General features: G+C 41.1%; 4 protein-coding genes across 7 annotated transcripts; 2 read left to right on the forward strand and 2 right to left on the reverse strand.

The window, feature by feature from the left end:
• The first annotated feature begins 60 nt into the window (after window positions 1–60).
• Window positions 61–1,516, forward strand: LOC127247263 (uncharacterized). Its single transcript, XM_051269047.1, has one exon. The coding sequence runs from the start codon at window positions 258–260 to the stop codon at window positions 1,200–1,202; it is 945 nt and encodes a 314-aa protein (XP_051125004.1). The 5' UTR covers window positions 61–257; the 3' UTR covers window positions 1,203–1,516.
• A 2,804-nt stretch (window positions 1,517–4,320) lies between these two features.
• On the forward strand, window positions 4,321–9,837 carry LOC127247262 (potassium transporter 10-like). 2 transcript variants are annotated; one of them, XM_051269045.1, is made up of 8 exons: window positions 4,321–5,404; window positions 5,876–6,101; window positions 6,461–6,706; window positions 7,369–7,419; window positions 7,510–7,770; window positions 7,962–8,129; window positions 8,313–8,567; window positions 8,655–9,837. In XM_051269045.1, exons 1-8 carry the CDS (start codon window positions 5,276–5,278, stop codon window positions 9,656–9,658), a joined length of 2,340 nt encoding a protein of 779 aa, XP_051125002.1. In that variant the 5' UTR covers window positions 4,321–5,275; the 3' UTR covers window positions 9,659–9,837. The 2 variants fall into 2 exon arrangements, with proteins under 2 accessions (XP_051125002.1, XP_051125003.1); XM_051269046.1 differs by lacking the exon at window positions 4,321–5,404 and adding an exon at window positions 5,544–5,771 and having other exon boundaries at window positions 6,495–6,706.
• A 93-nt stretch (window positions 9,838–9,930) lies between these two features.
• On the reverse strand, window positions 9,931–16,903 carry LOC127247261 (uncharacterized). Of its 3 annotated transcripts, none has more exons than XM_051269044.1 (10): window positions 16,343–16,903; window positions 12,730–15,407; window positions 12,307–12,461; window positions 12,151–12,249; window positions 11,612–11,764; window positions 11,310–11,473; window positions 11,082–11,229; window positions 10,698–10,820; window positions 10,514–10,601; window positions 9,931–10,416 (listed from the first exon to the last, which is right to left on the reverse strand). In XM_051269044.1, the coding sequence occupies exons 2-10, from the start codon at window positions 15,185–15,187 to the stop codon at window positions 10,217–10,219; spliced, it is 3,588 nt and encodes a 1,195-aa protein (XP_051125001.1). In that variant the 5' UTR covers window positions 15,188–15,407; window positions 16,343–16,903; the 3' UTR covers window positions 9,931–10,216. The 3 variants fall into 3 exon arrangements, with proteins under 3 accessions (XP_051125001.1, XP_051124999.1, XP_051125000.1); XM_051269042.1 differs by having other exon boundaries at window positions 12,643–15,407; window positions 16,343–16,902; XM_051269043.1 differs by having other exon boundaries at window positions 12,151–12,231; window positions 12,643–15,407; window positions 16,343–16,901.
• An 861-nt stretch (window positions 16,904–17,764) lies between these two features.
• Window positions 17,765–19,079, reverse strand: LOC127247264 (uncharacterized). The gene is made up of 2 exons (XM_051269048.1): window positions 18,859–19,079; window positions 17,765–18,581 (listed from the first exon to the last, which is right to left on the reverse strand). Exon 2 carries the CDS (start codon window positions 18,527–18,529, stop codon window positions 17,882–17,884), a length of 648 nt encoding a protein of 215 aa, XP_051125005.1. The 5' UTR covers window positions 18,530–18,581; window positions 18,859–19,079; the 3' UTR covers window positions 17,765–17,881.
• Between the last annotated feature and the right edge of the window lie 486 nt (window positions 19,080–19,565).

Raw genomic sequence — 19,565 nt, forward strand, 5'->3', positions numbered from 1 at the left:
GGCCCTACCCCTACCCTACAATGGCTCTATTCTACATCTGAACGGTATAGATCGACCTGGTCATCACACATCATATCATATCATACCATTCATATCACCGTCATCTCCACCGCCACCTCCCCTCCCCTCTCCTGAATTCCGATCGCGCTCATCCCTCCTCCCTCAATCCATCTAGCTCGGATCTGCCCGTACTCACTTCTTTCTACGTTCAATTTCAGGCCGCACCGCAATCCAAATCCACTCGTCAATTCGATCCCATGGATCTGGCTTCCGAAGAGCTTCAATTTCTCAGCATCTCCGACATCCTCAAGGAATCCATTTCAATCCCTAAGCAATCCCCCAAAACCTTCTATCTCATAACCCTCACCCTGATTTTCCCCCTTTCCTTTGCCATTCTTGCCCACTCCCTCTTCACCCACCCCATCATCGCACAGCTCCAAACCAACCCCTCCGACGCTTCCTCCAAGCTTCTCGTTTTCCAATTCTTCTACCTCATCTTCCTCTTCGCCTTCTCCCTGCTCTCCACCGCCGCCACTGTCTTCACCGTCGCGTCCCTCTACACCTCCAAGCCCGTCTCTTTCTCATCCACCATCGCCGCCATCCCCAGTGTTTTTAAGCGCCTCTTCATCACCTTTTTATGGGTCTCTCTGTTGATGGTTGTCTACAACATTGTGTTCTTGGTGTTTCTTGTGCTGCTCGTTATTGCCGTGGACACCGATAATGTTCTCTTGTTCTTATTCTCCCTGGTGGTTGTGTTCTCCTTGTTCCTGGGCGTGCACGTTTATATAAGCGCCCTGTGGCATCTCGCTAGCGTTGTGTCTGTTCTAGAGCCCGTTTATGGCTTTGCAGCTATGAAGAAGAGCTACCAACTGTTGAAGGGAAAGACTGGCATGGGGTTTGTTCTCGTTTTTGTCTACTTAGCTATTTGCGGTGTGATTAACGGGCTTTTTGGATCCATTGTGGTCCATGGAGGAGATGATTATGGAGTATTAACAAGGATTACTGTCGGTGGTTTCCTTGTTGGTGTGTTGGTGATTGTGAATTTGGTCGGGCTGTTGGTCCAAAGCGTGTTTTACTATGTTTGCAAGAGCTACCATCATCAAGGCATTGATAAGGGTGCACTTTATGATCATCTTGGTGGCTACCTTGGGGAGTATGTACCCCTCAAGAGCAGCATTCAGATGGAAAACTTGGATGTCTGATGCCACGCTGTGTCTCTCCAAAGTCTGGTGACTTTAATAGAAGAGCACATGTAAAGTCAAAACCTTTTGAAAGGGGGTGGTGTGCGTGTGTTTGTGAAATTGGACATCTGTTGTTTGTTTCTGTACAAAGTTGCGGTTGTCCTAAACTATTTGTTGCTATACCCTTGATTCTTTGATGTTCAATGTTTCTTGTTTCTCTTTTGGCACGGATAGGTTGTTCTGTGAATTAATTGATACTTTATGTAGTATGGTATTACTGCAGCATTGAACTGGTGCTGAGCTGATAAGTATATCTAAGCTAGGCTTTCCATGTATTTTTGGATTCAAACTTGGGGATGTTTAAGCTGCATCGGTTTTGAATAAAATTTTGTCTACAAGCAAACTTTTAGTGTATTGGTGACGCTAGAATATATTTATCTCATTTGTATACCAAATACTAGCTCAGCATCTATTAGAGTATGAGAAAGCAAGCAATGGAGAGCTAAGGGGTAGACAATATGACTACTAACCCTGTACTTGATGTGGTGAGTTTTGACAATTCTTGGGGCTTTAAGCTATCATTAAAGGATATCAAGAATTTCAACACTCAAGTTCGTCCTTCTAGTTCAATATTCTCAGAAAATCATTATTGAATCTGATATTATCTAGCATTGGAAGTTTATATGTAAATGCCATTAAGGTTTGAAGGAAATATGTAATCACTCATTTGCCGTTCTAATTGGTCATAATGTTTATTTGCATGTTCTTTACTTTTCTAATATTATGTTCTTCATATTAAAATTTCTCTTTTAAGAAATGCAGCTTTGTCTTAGTACAGTATGCCTGGCAATGATGTTTTGTTTTTTGGCCTCTTATAATTGACTGCCAAAATTATGAAACAGTAGATAAATAAATAATGTTTGAGTTCACATTTTTATCTGCACGATAAATATAGGGATGAGATTGATAGGGCATGGCAATGGCTTAGCAAGATCATGGGATGATCTATAAGTGTCAAATCTTATTGGGAAATGGTTATATGTAGCTCCTGGAAATCTAAAACAAGAAGGATAATGGAGGACAAGAATAACAGCTTCAGCCTTTAGCCACCTTTTTCTACTTGGTCTTACTAGTTTATAGAACACTGGAGGGTTGATGTTTTTTCTAGATTTGATGGCGATGATAGTATGCATAATGGCTCATCTTAATGTACATGTTTAGTTGTTTACTAGGAAGAGGTCATTGAAATGTAATCCTCTTAGGAGAACTTGGGGATACTCCGAGTCACGTAGCATGTCCTATAAGATCATTCCAATGGAATTTGTCTCCTCTTAACAGAGTTTTGTGCTTGTATTAGCTTTTAGTAGTTTAGATTTGAGGTGGCATCAATTCATGGAGAGAAATATGGCATGGCATATACTGATTAGCTTCTGGTGACATAGTGCTTGTGCTTGTAGAGGGGTTTATTATTTATGTTGGCATGGAGAGAATTATTAATGGATGTGAAGGGGTAGTAGTAAATAGTAATGTTATAACAGTGCAAATTGATATAGTCCATATTTGGACTAGTGTAATTTGGATGACGAGCTTTCACTTCAGTTATGGTGGTTCCAGTCAAATAAAGTCAAGTGATTGGGAGATGCCATTGTTATTATGATTGTGTTTATAGGTATAGTTGGAAGAGTTTGTGGTTGTGTTTGGATTTTACTAGGATGAATTTGGCATGCTACTCTAGGTATTTGTTTTGGTATTTTGGCAATTTTCATCCTAACAACTAATTAATTGTATCATGTCTCTCTATACCATTGTTTCTTACTTATAAAGCACCCTTATATATAAGTACCTATTTTATGTGGACATATAAAAAAAATATAGACATAGTTATAATGAATGTAGGGAGTTGCTTTTAAGAAATACAATAAACACAATAATCTCTTTTTAGGCCAAGTTTGACAAAGATTAGGGCTTTGTTTACATATAATTTTGGAGTTTTGGTTAAAAGTTTTTTTTATATTTATTTATAAAAAAACCTCCTTCTAAATAGAGAATACCTAGGTCATTGAATGCAGGTCTCAGTTATGAAGTGAATCTACTCGTCAGTTTCGGATTCGGGTCAAGTTGGGACCCAAGGATGTAGTTGTAGATGGAGTTGGGAAACATTTTCCTCAGGTAAGGGAAGATGGCAAAAATCATTAATGATCTCCTCTCTAACGCAACCTCCTCTTTCAATCTCAACTCTGTGTCACCATCCATATGCATACATTCATTCATTCATACATACAGCTAAGCAGTCGCGTGTATCACCTCAGATTAATTCATCTGGATATCATTTTGCATCACACATATTTAGCTGCAATACCCGATCCACCCAATCCAACCCAAGGAGGGAGCAATCTCAAGAATTTTGCATAGATTGGATGGATGGCCCACATGATTGATTGATAGAAATAGACATCTTACATAATTATTGCCTGCCTTGCTTCTCCGGATCTTTCTTTTTATTACTAGTATAATTATTCTTATCATAGTTATAGTTCAGAAGTAAGTAATACCAATATAATTGCAGCTACCAGATAAGATTAATTATGATGTGGCCAAGTACCCCGTCGAGAAGTTAGTTTTATTCTATTCATTTCTTTTCTGCGGTCAGATCAGATTAGTTTTATTCTATTCATTTCTTTTCTGCGGTCAGAAGATCAGATGGATGTGAGAACCAACACAAGATTCTCCTCGTTGACAATTAGGAGAAGGGAGAGAGGGAACGAGCACCTGCACTCGGGGGGAATCACAAATTTCAACCCTCTACAGTGATCTAACGAGGGAGGGAGGGTGCTACGACTATGAGGAATTGAAGTTGAGCACGCAACACTTGTTTCTTTATTTCTTGTTTTATTTATTATTCTAATCATAAAACATGACCAACTAACTCGATTCAAGCTTTGCTCGATCATCAATGGGCAAGTAAGAAACAAGTACAGATAGATAGATAGATATAAGACCGACAACAAGGACCAAAGAGAGGAGAGCAAAGGAGAGGCGGTTGGCCTAATCGCTGTGGGCCATTGGATTAAGACCTTGTCGGAGCAAATGGACTGCGATGCGAATGTGATATACAACAATTACATGTACATTAAAAGAAAAGAAATTTGTCTTCCTCCTCCTGCTGCTGCTGGTGGGGGTGGAATATTTCATACTACATCCACCTAGTTTTTATTAACATGGATTTATGAACCACGAAACGAAATATAACCACTGCCAATGGTTGCTCAAGTGTAACGTAACATTCATGAATTCTACCGCCCCCTTTGCTAAATCTCTCTATCTCGATCCCTGGATTCATTCATGGCTTGGGAATAAAAGAAAACGTATAAATAATACAGAGACGGAAAACTGGTGTCACTTCTCAACATCATTGGCATTGCTACTGTAATCTTTCAGAACGCAGGATAAAAAGCTCTCTAGTCTCTTTGTTTGTCGCGAAGAGGGGATTTTCGTTGTACAAGTAAACCTGCGCGTAGGGCCTCCCCCTTTGCATATAATCAACAATCGGTTTTGTTTGTTTTGGATCAATAAAAACAGTGAAACCTTTGAGAGCTGGAATTTCTTTAGCTGAGCACGCTTCATCACCAATAAGAAGAAGAAGAAGAAGAAGAAGAAAGGAGGAGGAGGAGGAGGAAAATTCGTCTTTTCGTGCAAGCAATAGATGCCCGTCCCCCTTTTTTCTTTTTTTTTTTTTCTTTTGTGGTGAACTTCTTACCTTTCAATTGGATTTTTGTGCGTGATTATGCGGTTGGGACTGACTTCGTACCAGAGCACTGTAGTAGTTTTTGTCAGTAAATTTAACTCTTTGTACTTTTCCTATTTTTAATTGTGTCTTTGCTGTCTCGCTCTACTCTTGTCTTCCTCTCCATATTCAGTTTATTGGGGTTCTCTTCGCTGGCTCCAAGATTAATTGCTTTCGGTTTCTTGGGAGCGGATTGAGTTCTTCTTCGTTTGCCGAAACCCCCAAGCCTTGGATTATTGGCAACTTGGTCTCCTCGATCGGACTCCTGATATTCATCTACTAAGCTTGCTTCTTTTGGGGGATTTTGAACATGGCATCTGAGGTGGAATTTGACGATGGGGGCAGCGAAACTAAGGGGAGCATGTGGGTTTTGGAGCAGACGCTGGATCAGCCCATGGATGAAGAGGCTGCAAGACTTAAGAATATGTATAGAGAAAAGGTAAAAGCGGGACTTACTTATTTCGCTTTGGTTGCGCCTCACCATCAAAGAACTTTTAGCCCCCCCTCCCCCTCCCCCTCATCACTTTCCAGTTATTTTCGAAGAATCTCTCTTTTCGGCTTCCTTTTATTTTCTCTTTTCTTTCCTTTTTCTCTTTCTTTCTTTCTTTTCGGGCTTGATAGTCTGTCTGGATGAATCAGTGTAACTGGTTGCAGCCATCATCCGGCTAATTAACTTGTTTTGCGTCTGCTCTCATTCATCTGGATTAGTACTGTTACCCCCAATCACTATATCATATTGGTTTGTTTGTTTGTTAAACAAAACACTGCAAAACCTTTGAGCATTTCCTTGAGTTCTATTGTTTCAGGTACATGATTGTACTGGGGAGGGTGTTGTGGGGTTGCTGCATTAATTATTGATTTTTCATATTTAGTATTTTCGACACTTATGCTGTTTATTCTACTTGAACAGAAATTCTCGGCAATTTTGCTCTTAAGGCTTGCATACCAAAGTCTAGGAGTGGTATATGGAGATTTGGGAACATCTCCTTTATATGTGTTCTACAATACTTTTCCTCGTGGAATCGAAGACCCAGAGGATGTTATAGGAGCCCTTTCATTGATTATATACTCATTGACATTGATACCTCTCCTCAAATATGTGTTTGTTGTGTGTCGAGCAAACGACAATGGTCAAGGTAAGATGCTTGCTGCCTATGGTATATTTGACTGGGTTCGTTATCCCTGAATTCTTGTTTTGTCATTGTGTAATCAATGCGCATTCCAGATCGCATATTTACTGTAAAAGGATATAAATTTGTCTCTTATTCTATTCAGGCACACTTTTACAATCTGATATCATCTGAAGATAGTAGTTACTCTTTATTGTCGTATGTGATTTGCGAATCTGAAATTCCCACCCGTGTTGTTTATATTTAGATACTATGCTATTATGCTTATTCAAAGTGATTCCCCTGCTGGTCCTTTTGCAAAGTTACAATGACAATGATGGGATATGTTTGAAATAACTAAACGAAGTTTGTCCTGTTTTATTTAGGAGGAACTTTTGCCCTTTATTCGTTGCTATGTAGGCATGCCAAAGTTAAAACGATTCCCAATCAGCACCGGACTGATGAAGAGTTGACAACTTATAGCCGTAGCACATTTCATGAACATTCGTTTGCTGCTAAAACCAAAAAATGGCTAGAGGCTCATGCTCTCCGAAAGAATGCTCTTCTTATACTAGTACTTGTAGGGACATGCATGGTGATTGGCGATGGCATTCTCACTCCTGCTATATCAGGTAAGTATTTCATTGCATTCAATTTATCCCTTCCATCATGTAAAAAACTACTAATGTTTTTTGTTCTAGTTATTTTTATTAAAAGTTTTATTTTTTAGGCCTGCAGGGATGTAACATGTGAACTCTAATGGAATTGATCTTATTGTTGGTGAATATATCTCAGTGAAGCTGCTACTTTAATCATACAACAGGATCAAAATGCTAATACTGATTATCCAATTGCTTTACCACTTGCGTTGGCATCTTTGGACCTACTAGATTGAGTAAAATTTGATCTATTTGTTTTGTTCTCTCTTCTTTTAGACATGGATTCTGTATACTGAAATGAGTCCTGTGCTTGAGAAATGAATGGAGAAAGGTTGTGGATATATATATTGAATAGCCAGGAAAAATTATCAATAATCTGTATATTATCTCTTACTGTTTTATCTACTCAACTTGATACAGCTTTATGAAGAATTGAGTTCATCTTAAGGGTGGACATGCATGAATTAAGATGATAGATTTATATTATAGAGGGGGCCTTCTACAAGCATTAAATGTGCAATGTTTCAATCTTCTCCAAGCTCACATTATAACATGGAAACTGTTTGGTACACATAATGGTTTATGCAAGGTTCTTTTGGTTTATTGCACTCATTGATCCAAATTGTGTGCAACAGTTCTCTCTGCTTCTGGTGGGATAAAAGTGGACCACCCAAAAATGAGCAATGGTAATGACTGGCTTGATATATTGTTTAGGTTCCATCAATAGGATTATAGCGTTTAGTTTATTACAAGATTTGGTGTGTTGTTTGATGCAGATGTGGTGGTACTTGTTGCTGTATTCATATTAGTTGGTTTATTCAGCATGCAACATTATGGGACGGATACGGTTGGCTGGCTTTTCGCCCCAATTGTACTGCTGTGGTTTCTGATGATTGGAGGCATTGGTATCTTCAATATATATAAACATGATAGCTCGGTTCTGAGAGCGTTTTCCCCTGTGTACATATACCGCTATTTTAAAAGAGGGAAGATTAAAGGTTGGACGTCGCTTGGAGGGATCATGCTCAGTATCACAGGTTGGGGTTCTGCAACTTGTCTTTCTCTCTTTCATTCATCTTCAAACACAAGTAGAAAAGTCGGGGGTGGGGGACTCTTATGTATATAATGAGGCTGTATAATAAACTATGAGTTATTAATGATCTGAATGGTGCTTGCAGGAACAGAAGCACTTTTTGCTGATTATTAATGATCTGAATGGTGCTTGCAGGAACAGAAGCACTTTTTGCTGATCTTGCTCATTTTCCAGTTTCAGCCATAAAACTTGCCTTCACCGTAATTGTGTTTCCTTGTCTTCTTTTGGCATACTCTGGGCAGGCAGCATACCTCATGGAAAATAGTGAACATGTAGCTGATGCGTTTTATCGATCAATTCCAGGTATCCATTTTATTTGATTCAATTAAATTCAATGAAAATGAAGATGTGAGAGATCCATACACAAGTGTTTTTTTTTCTTCCTTTTCATTTATGAGAAGTGCATAAGTAGTAGTAGTAGTAGTAGTTTGATTTTACATTCGTGGCATATCATATGAGTGATCATGTTTGTTGGTATGTTTGCAGATAAAATATACTGGCCAGTTTTCATTGTTGCAACACTAGCTGCTGTTGTTGCTAGCCAGGCCACGATATCAGCTACATTTTCAATAATCAAGCAGGCCCTTGCTCTTGGGTGTTTTCCAAGAGTGAAAGTAGTGCACACATCAAAGAAGTTTCTGGGGCAGATATATATTCCTGACATGAATTGGATCTTAATGATTCTTTGTATTGCCGTCACTGCGGGGTTTAGAAACCAAAGTCAGATTGGCAATGCATATGGTGAGGCACAGATTTCATTCAGAATTTTTTATATTTATTGATCAATTCAATAACAGTAAACACCCTAATAATTTACGATTGTTGCAGGGACTGCCGTGGTGATCGTGATGCTGGTGACCACCCTTCTGATGACGCTGATAATGCTGCTCGTCTGGCACTGCCACTGGATCCTGGTGCTGCTCTTCACCCTGCTCTCGCTGGTGGTGGAGTGCATGTACTTCTCCGCAGTTCTGTTCAAGGTGGATCAGGGCGGTTGGGTCCCGCTGGTGATCGCTGCTGCCTTCCTCGTCATCATGTACGTCTGGCACTACGGGACCGTTAAGCGCTATGAGTTCGAGATGCACAGCAAGGTCTCCATGGCCTGGATCCTAGGCCTCGGGCCCAGCCTGGGGCTCGTCCGTGTTCCCGGGATCGGCCTCGTCTACACCGAACTAGCAAGCGGGGTGCCCAACATCTTCTCCCACTTCATCACCAATCTGCCAGCCATACATTCGGTGGTGGTGTTTGTGTGCGTCAAGTACCTCCCGGTCTACATGGTCCCTGAGGACGAGAGGTTTCTCGTCAAGCGGATCGGCCCCAAAAGCTTCCACATGTTCCGCTGCGTGGCGCGATACGGCTACAAAGACCTGCACAAGAAGGACGACGATTTTGAGAAGAAGCTGTTTGACAATCTCTTCATGTTTGTGAGGCTGGAGGCCATGATGGAGGGGTGCTCCGACTCTGATGAATACAGCCTGTACGGGCACGGGCAACAGCAGCAGTCTAGAGGGGAATCCTCCGAGGCTCCGACTTGTTCGGCGGACTCGATTGTGTCAGCGGTGGCAGCAGCAGCCCATATGAGCAACACAAACACAGTGACAATGACGACGGAGATGGATGAGCTGGAGTTCTTGAGTAGTTGTAGGGATGCTGGGGTAGTCCACATTCTGGGGAATACAGTAGTTAGAGCGAGGAGGGAATCCAGGATTTACAAGAGAATAGCCATTGATTATATATATGCATTTCTTCGCAAGATTTGCAGGGAGAATAGCGTGATTTTTAATGTACCCCATGAAAGCCTTCTAAATGTGGGTCAGATTTTCTTTGTGTAGAGAGAGAGGGAGAGGGAGAGAGTCACTCTGCTACAGATTCTGAGAGCAGAGTAGGGCAGAGCTTGAAGCTGCTACCAAGACAATGCAAGCAAAGCTTTACATTTGAGTTGTCGACCAATCTGAAATTGTGTATTTATTATGTACATAAAGAAAGCGGGTGGCTCTTTTTGGTTGTACAATGCATTTGCCTGCCTGACTTGTTTTGTGAACTTGGAAGTCAACCCCAAGCCTGATCAATCAATGGAGATTCTTACATTGATTTATTCTTAATCTTGAGAGCAAGATAGATTTGATATTGTCTTATTATCTGATTTGGCCACACAAGGATAACAAACTTGGAAACAAGAGCACGCCCATGTCTCATAGTACTATTTATATACACACACACACACACGCAGTCCTGTCAATATGACCCTTGGCCAGGAGGAAACTTAAAAGTGCATCCCTCCTCTTTGCTTACTTATTACAATGGCAATTGATTACCTCTCTATGACGAACATAATACACTAGCAGTGGTACACCTTTTATGAGGAGTAATGCGCATATATGAGAGAGAGCTCACTTGGGTGGCGTATAGTGTGGATGCTTGGTGGGGCTGGGGCACGCCGTCGACGACATGGTGCGTAAACGCCTGGCGATCTCAGGGAAGGATGGGCGAGCCAGCGGGTCTGGCGCCCAACACTGCTCCATCAACACCCTCCATTCCGGATCACAGTAGCTTGGAACTGGTGGTCGCAATGTGTTGTTTACTATACCACCTGATAGTCGTCAGTCGTCATCATCATCCAAATCACTCACTGACCATGCCGCATGGTTTCTTTATCTAGTACAAAATTGAGAGAAGAGAGGTCATACCAATAATTGCTCCATAATGCATATTGGCATAAGGCTCCTCCCCAGTCAGGATCTCCCAAAGCACAATTCCGAAGGAGAACACATCAACCTGTGTCATAAAACCAGGAAGAAATTGAACAATGGCGTTGGTCAATCAGTCAGTCATCAACAGCTCAATCACTTGCATGCAACTCCCGACCCTTACCTTCTCAGACACCTTGCTACTGCTGCCATTTAACAGCTCCGGGGCCATCCATGGAAGGGTTCCCCGGACACCACCAGTAACTAACGTATTTCTTTTGATTTTTGACAAACCAAAATCACCCACCTGCTCAGATACACGTAAATAAAGATATGATGATTTCATAAAGCACAATCATTTATCTAGTGGATCATCACTAATTTGTTCCTATTTTTCTGCAGAGTGCCAGAAACTTGTATTTTAGATATATTTCTAATGCACTCATTCTAGTTATAGCTCATGCTGCATATTATTAAACCATCCACCAAAGCATCCATATCCCTCTACGGCTCTACCTTGAGTGGAATGAGATGCCTTAAAAAGTAGAAACCAAGAAAGAGCGATCACCTTGCATATGGGCCTTGATGGATCCTTCAAGTTGACAAGCAGGTTGTCACATTTCAAATCAAAATGAACGATGTTTCTTGAATGCAAATATTCCATCCCAAAAGCTGCATCCATTGCAATGATGAGGCGCTTGCGACGATCAAGATGCCTGAATAAATTTTATTTGCCAAGGTCCGCCCAGTCCAATACATGAAATAGCAGAGATAATCAAGAAGTTGCAATGGTTACCTATCCTTGGAAATTAAAGCATGTCTGAGGGAACCATTCACCATGAATTCCGTCACAGTTGCAAGTGTCCCTCCAGGTCCATCTTGCACTACACCGTAAAAGGCTACCACATTCGGATGGTGAAGCTTTGACAGAATCTCAGCTTCATGCCAGAACTCAGCCGTCTAAATGTTATAATTAATTTTTGTATTTGTAAACAATGCCAATAAGATAATAATAATTCTTGATACCGCTATAGGTCATAATAACAATAAAGGGAAAAATATATAAAAATGATAAGATTTCGATTCATAGAAACTCACCAGCCTCTCCTGCTCTGATGAGCGGCCTATGAAACAGCTCTTTTTTATCCTCTTGATAGCAACATCAGTTCCCCTCCACTTACCATGATAAACAGTCCCATAGGTGCCAGAACCCAATTCCCTCAGCTCTTCAAGATCTCGGTTTTTTATTATCTGCAGCAGAAAATGAAATTGTAACTGACAGCCAATGGGACTGAAGAATCCAAATTAGTTTATGGTCATTCAAGACACTTGTAAGCACCCAATATGTGAAGCAAAATAAGTTTACGTTCCACGTGCTGTACTTCTATTTCATCATGAACAACATAATATTGAAGATGAAGTGCGTTAGCAACCATCACTACTGAAGGCTGTATTTCTGAAACTACCAATGCACAAATTCCAGTGGCTATCTACACAGATATACCTCCAACTATGAAAAGCACATAAGATACTGAAATTTTCCATAGCAGCTGATACACAAGAGTTCACCATAGGCATAAAATATTGCCTTTCAATACCAAGGCATCTGTTACCATCTTAGCTCTAGCCATCTATACCTGAAGGGTGTTGGGGTCGAATTCTTTAAGAGAGAAGTCAGGAAGAGGGAAGCCTGCAGGCTGAGCTGCTTTCTTGCAACCCTTTAAAGTGAGTAAAAGCTGATTAGATTAGATTGAAGCACCGATCCTTAGAAGTTTTTAGCAATTAAAACATACCTGATAATCATACCCAGGTGCCTTTATATTTATTGGGCGACTAAGTTGCGGGCTTTGAATGCCAGTAGTCTGAGTCATATCAGGTCTTACCAGTGCATAGGATTTTCCAGGAATATCAGGAACGGGACCACTGGAATCTACTTGATCTGCTGCGCCTGCATCAAAAAGGGTATCACTGTCAATCATGGAGGATCTCAAATCTTTTGCTTGTGAACACAAGAGAAAGCAGGATGTTCCTGAACCATGATAACCAATTCTTTCCTAGAATAATCTTCTTCCTATATCTATAAAAATGGCTGATGCTTAGTTCATGATTAGTCGTGTTTGCAATCAAACCTGCTGCATCACCATGTGGTGGTGCTGTAACATCCGTAGGACTCTCAACAGTCATAGCTTTAGAATATATGTCTGATAAAAACTCACGAGGAAAACGGTCATTAACATTGATAAGGATGTCCCGATGCTCTGGGGTGCCAACAACAAGATTTGGCTGACTCTGAGAAGTATTTGTAGGAGGAATTTCTTCCCTAGACACAGGTAGTGGTTTCCCCTCTCTGGTGTTCTCATTCATCTTGTTCGGATGAATCAGTAGTTTCCGTGCAGACACTTCTTGGGAATACTCAAAGTTTCCCTGGTTTGTCACAAAAATTTTGGTGGCAGGAGTAACAGTAGCAGGAGGTGCAGCAGTGTTCAGCACAACCTTGTGATTTGACATATCTTCTTCGGGAATGCAGGAGGTTGTTGTACCAGTCTCATCAGCATCTTTTAACCTTGTAGAGTCTAGTCTTTTGCTTTCCATGCTTGGTAAATTGATTCTTGTTAATTCTGCAGAATCATCAACTTTTTCCAAATTGGAAGATACATTCTGATCAGTCAACTTATCCACGGATTCTGTAATATGCTGTGACGAAACATCTGATTGTGAGTGAGCCACTAGGAGATGCGGAACTGAGAAATCATCTGATTTTGTTGAACGATTAATTGTTGACTGTTCCCGGGGTATTCTTTCCGAATGGAATGTTCTTTGGGGAAGGACACCTGGTTCGGAGCTCATCTCTTTAGCATGCATCTCAGTATCAGCTTGAACTGGCGTGAATGTGGCAGCAGATGTGCAAGGATGGTCATCCAAATTATGGTTATTCATCTTTTCAACCATAACATTTGAAAACACATAACTATTCCTTGTTTTATCGTAGTTCTTCTCACAGGTCTTTGTTGGTACGACCGAAGTCACCTTGTCTGCAAAAATGCCATCTCTAGGTGCTTCTTCTGATATATTTTCCATATCATACATATACAAAGGCTTGATCTTCTCATCAGAAGACTGCACTTGAGGTGTAGACTCAATAATGCTCCCTGTTAAAGCCTCTTTATTCACTTGTCTGTCCATCTGAATAACACTTGTTACTTGGGAATGATGATTGCGGCATTCAATCTTTTTCTGAAATGAACAATTCTTCTCAAAGTTTAACTCCGACCCTGATGCTGAGGGGATCTTGGCACCAGGTAGCTCGTCATTTGAGGCTGCGAGAGGAACCTTGAGTCCATGGACAGGATCAGAGACCATGTTTTCTGCAACTGTTTCCTGCTTTGATGGATGAGGACCATATTCACCTTTTACAACAGGTGGTGGAACAATAGTCTTCTCACCTGCTGTGGAGAATGTTTCGTTTTCAAGGGGGTGAGGAGCACGTGATGAAAGCCAGTCGGTTGGTTCCTTGAGATCTCGAGCCTGGTAAACAAAAGAATCAACCACGATACCTTGTGATGAGCTTGACAGCCCCACCTGAGAAGACTTATTATTTGTTGAAGGTGAGTCTACCACTGGTTTTGCTTGCCGGTGGACTGAAATTTGGCAGGCATCTCTCTCAACACTCAAACCGAGTAAATCATCCAAATTGCTGCCAAAATGACTCTCCACGCAAAGTGAGCTTCTTCTCGATCCAACATCCATGCCATTTACAGCAACCACATATTGAATTTCGGAGTCACCTTCCATGCTCTCAATGCTCAGTTCAGAATCATCCATTTCATAGTCAGAAATGAGAAAAATCCGAAGCTTTTGTGATTCACAGTTTCCAAGTACATTGCATTCCTCCATCATATTCTGCAGGTCCTCATCAGAGGATACAGATACCAAAGCATCGAGATCCTCTCCAGGAAGTTGATATTTGATTGAATGAGGCTCGGGATACATTCCCAGTGTTTTCTGCTTAAGCTCCTCAAACGAAATTTCCTTGTGAATTCGAATAATGCGTGTTTCACCGCCAACATACCGGAGTTTTCGGTCACTTGGACGTGGTAAAACTTTTCCACCAAAACTGCAGAGCAATTTCAGTGTTCTAGATGAGGCAAACGAACCCAAAGAAGAACGACCACGAAACCTCCTAACACCTGTGTTTTCTGATGAGGTTCTAGTCACTGATTGAAGCAGCTTGGCAACAGGTTTTTGTTCAAATTGGGAAGCATGAGTTACAGGATCTTTTGTTTTACTTTTTCCACCATCAGAAAGTCCCTCAGAAGCAGCAGTGTGAGATGGACCAAGCATGCCATGCAGATCCCCCATTGTAATCTCAGTATCTGCCCCCACAGATGAATTTGGAATATATTGCTCCCGGGGGTTCACCCTTTCCCACATAAATTCAAGAGCAAACTCCTCGCCAGTCTGAATAGAGTAGTTGAGAACAGGTCTAGATCTTCCAAAAACTCCTTTATTAAGATCGGATGGTCTAAAGTTCAAGTTCCGATAATTGGGGGGATCCTGCGTAACTCCCTGATGCATGGAACCCAGGCCATCGTTCCTGTAATCCAATGCACCGTAACTAACATGTTCAGAGTTCACCTGCTGGCCAATTAGGAATTCTCCATTTCTTTGTTCCATTTCTTTTCCCCCACCTCCTGCCTAACAGGGGCAAATCCCTTGCATCATTAACTCTGCAAAAAGGACTCACCACAAGCTTCTTCGGTGCAACTTTTAGTTCTAATCAGGCTCCAATATATGAAACAAGATTTTACTCATTCCTTAATAAGCTCTCCAGCAGCCAATAGTTCTAGCTAAAGCAGTTGTCAAAAACCAGAACCGCAGTTATGGTGAAGCGAACCTGAAAAAGTGGACATGTGCTCAGACAAACATGACTTGTAGAGAAGAGGAAACTTAAGCTCTGCTAAAGAAACGGGAACAAAAATGACAGACGGACAGTGAAAGTTGGAAGCGCTCTGCCCTATTGAACATATCCACTGATCAATATATACACAAGAAGCACATCATTCTAAATGTGCAGGACACACCCTTGCAAATTATGTTGACAAAGGATCTTAGTAAAATATAATTCAAATAGACTTTATCACGATGTATACTGAAGATTGGAGATCACAAGATGAATTGTGCATTTCATTTGAATTCATATTCATGGCCAACACTTGAGCTGACTCAGACCAAATATCATCTTTGTCCGCCCCTCAGTCAGTAAGTAATATTGGGGGGCTATACCCACCATGAAGGTGCAAATAATTGGTCTTAAGCAGCTATCTATTGTGATCTTGCACTTCATTTCGGTGTGCAATTGCGAGAATAATTAATAAGTGGGAGTATAGGCAGCAACAAAGTGTCAAAGAAAATAATACCTTTACTCTTCATTGTTGAAACATTTATAACAGTGTAGGCCGAGGACACTCAATAGTGATGAAGCATAATATTCGGATAATTGATTCTTCTCATCGCATCCACACACATACAATAACAAATATGGGATATATGAACAAAGCAAGAAACTTGATGCAGATAGTAACTAAGAATGGTGGGGTCCCAATTTGTGAAATCAGCGAGTAGTTGGGAATAGCAGTGAAGAAGAGTAAAGTGACAAATAAAGTAGCAGATCACATGATAGTTAGTCAGTCAGTCAGTCAGATAGTTTAACTTGAAAGCATTCATGAGGATTGGATATCCAGGAGGAATAACTAGTGAAGTAAGAGTTGTTAAATCCCAGAAGCAGGGAGATTCATGCTTACAGATTAAGTAGAGAATTCAGTCAAATACCTTTTACGAAGAGTGGAAACGGATGATCTTCCCGTGACCGTGAGTGTGAGGTGGGGTAAAGCCAAAGCCAAGCCGGTGGCCCTTTTTATTAGATGATCGTCACACCCAACCCACCCTCTGTTTTTTGGTATAGTAGCAGAAGGGCAGGGCAGAGCGAGAAAACGACAGGTGCGACGATTCTTTCTCTTGCTAATTAATCTTCTTCTTCCTCCTCTCCTCTCCTCTTCTCTTCTGTTATGGCAGAATCTATCTGTGTATATTCGCTGGGGATGAATGGAAAAAGGAAAGGATTACTGAGTCTGAGGAGTAGGGGCGGGGGATGATCAGGAGTGATTGATTGATTGATCGATCGATCATAAATTAATTATGGGGTGGATAGTGTTTAGAATAGTGGGAGGGAATGATGAGTGGATGTCTCTCTCGCCAATACAGTGAGTGAGGGAGGGAGGGAGTGAGTGAGTACAGCGAGTATTTGGAAACCAAACCAGACCAGGCAAGGCATGCAGAGAGAGAGGGAGAGAGGGGCAGGCGCCCGCTTAGATACGATACGAAACGAAAGGTCGGCCAACTGCCCCCGCCGCTAGGCAACAATGCTTATGCAAACATCAAACGCAACGCAATTATTAAACAAAACCAACGTTAAGGGTTGTCTCTGTCTCTCTCTCACTGGTTTTCAAATGTTACTTTTATAAAATATTATATTAAGTAATATTTTTTAAATTAAAACTAAATAAAAAAACAAATATAATTATTTTTTAAAAATAATGATCACAAATAAAAAGAATAGATGGGAATAATTACTAGCACTATTACATATCATATGGACACACGTATATACAATACATACATGGAATTGGGTAGGGTCGAGTAGAGTTGAGAGTTGACACATACCTACTCTACTCTTTCTCCTCTGCAAGCATTTTAAGCCATTCATCGTAAAGAAATGATTATTAGATCCTCGTCCGCACCACACGTATTGGCATTGTCATTGTCATTGTCATTGTAGGTTTGTAACCTTCCTATTCCCTACTACCACACACTGACACTGGATGATGATGATGAGAATAATTAAATAAATAAAGACTGGTGGGTGGGTGAGTGAGAGTGAATTTGCGTGGCTCTCGACTCTGGTTTGATGGATGCCTCTGTCCTCCTCCTCCTCCTCCTCTCGCCATCATCTTCAAAGTCTCAATAGGCAGGGCGGGGGCGGGCCGACCACCACAATGGCTAGTATTATTTATTAGTAGTTAGAAGGAACATCATCGGTCGAGCTCATCCAAGTGAAGGCAAGCAATACTATAGACTAGACTGGAGGCCTGAAGCAGCAGCAAGTAAGTGTACAATTTGTAAGATGACTAACAAACCACACCACACCAGTCCCACTGTCGCCATAAGCAAAGAAAAAATAGAGGAGGGATAGGGTTGGATTGGATTATCTCCAAGAATTATAATATCATGCATGCATCCTTATATCGAGAGAAGAAGCATCATCATCATATCATCAGACAGACCATGCATACAATACACATTATCTATCAATCAATCCATTATGACTACTGCCCCAATTGCTTTCATCCTCTCAACAATTTTTTCTGCTTCTTCCTTGGGGACCCCCTTCTTGATGATGGCAGGCAATTTCTCCACCAAGTCCTTGGCCTCCTTCAGCCCCAGCTCAGTAAAACTGCGGATCTCCTTAATAATCTTGAGCTTCGATGCAGCATCAAAAGATTCTAGCTTTAGCTCAAACGCAGTCTTCTCAGGCTTGTCTTCCTCCTTGGCTGCTGTTGCTGCTGCTGCTGCAGTGTTCCCTGCCAGTCCAACCGCACCAGGCTTCATGACCCCAATGACCGGCATTTCCTTCATGCCCAATTTCCTCATCATAATGGATGACAGCTCCGCAGATTCAGCAAGAGTCAGTCCAGCTATTTCATCAACAAGCCTCCATACCCTCTCAGATGGGGGGCTACGATGCTCTGTGGGGTCGAAGTTTGTTGGGTCATAATCAGCAGGAAGCCTTCTTTGATCTACTTCAACTTCCTCTTCCTCTTCGTCTTTGACCCTTGCTGGCTGAGCAAAGTTTCTGATCGCCCACATCGACTTAATAGAAGGGCATGCCGCCGCAGCAGCAGCATGTCTTCTCAAGGATCCGTATGGCAAATGCTGCCTCACTCGTGCAATCAAACTCATTGCCAATTTCCCACCCAAGTTTGATGTTGGATATTATTTATAGCATTATAACCTGGACAACGTACTATTAAGACTCATTTGAATACTTCAAGCGAAAAACAACCAAAGTATAAATTTTGTTTTTGTTTATTTAAAAGGAGATCGATCCCGCTAGACCCATAATCTGAACTCAGAAGGGAGACCATAACTCTTAAAATTCTACCACCCCACAACCTAATTGCTGGATGATTAACGCAATAATTCGAACAGTTTGGCCAAAATTCCAAAATGTATATATATAATACAATTGGTTATGGATGACGGATGATAAGAGTAAGAGGTAGGCAAACCTGTTGGGTTTCTTAAACCAAAAGCAGTGGTAAGAGCATGTGCAGCAGTGCAATCGGCGATGTAAATCGAAGCGTCTTTCTCTGTTTGTCAATGGCGTCAACTCAGAGACGATCGGCGGAGTGGAGAGGCTTCAGGTTCAGGTGTGGAATTGACGGCGGGTTTGGGTTTGTTGATAGATTAACCTAGAAGGGGGGAGGGCAGAGTTGCCCATTGCATTTTCGAACTGTCGGTTCACCGGTTTTCGAATTGGAACCAGACGCAAATCGAACCGGAGATTCGGTTTCGGTTTGCAATTTTCACCGGTTCGGAAATAATTATATATACTCTCTCCGTCTCTGAAAAATTATCAATTTGATTATTGTACTTAATTTTAAAAATATTAATGATATTTGTATAATATATATTGTAAGTATGAAATGAATACTTTGTTTGCTGTGAAATGTACTAAATAGATTTTTTTTTGTTATGGGTATATATTTTTTTTTATTTTGAAAGGAGCTGAGCAGCGCATGGTAGGTGAAAAAAAAAGGAGAACAAGGAAAGAAGAAGAGAGAGGAGGAAAGAATTAGGGAAGAATCGGTAAGAAGAAGATTGAGGAGAATCTGCGGCGGCAATGTGTTAATTTTTTTATATTTATTGTTAAATATTTAATGTTATTTCTAAATTTTAAAATAAAATATATAGAGAATATTTTGATATTGAAGTT

This window comes from Andrographis paniculata, unplaced genomic scaffold (assembly GCF_009805555.1).
Source record: "Andrographis paniculata isolate CXL003 unplaced genomic scaffold, ASM980555v1 Contig32END, whole genome shotgun sequence".
NCBI classification, from domain to species: Eukaryota; Viridiplantae; Streptophyta; class Magnoliopsida; order Lamiales; family Acanthaceae; genus Andrographis; species Andrographis paniculata.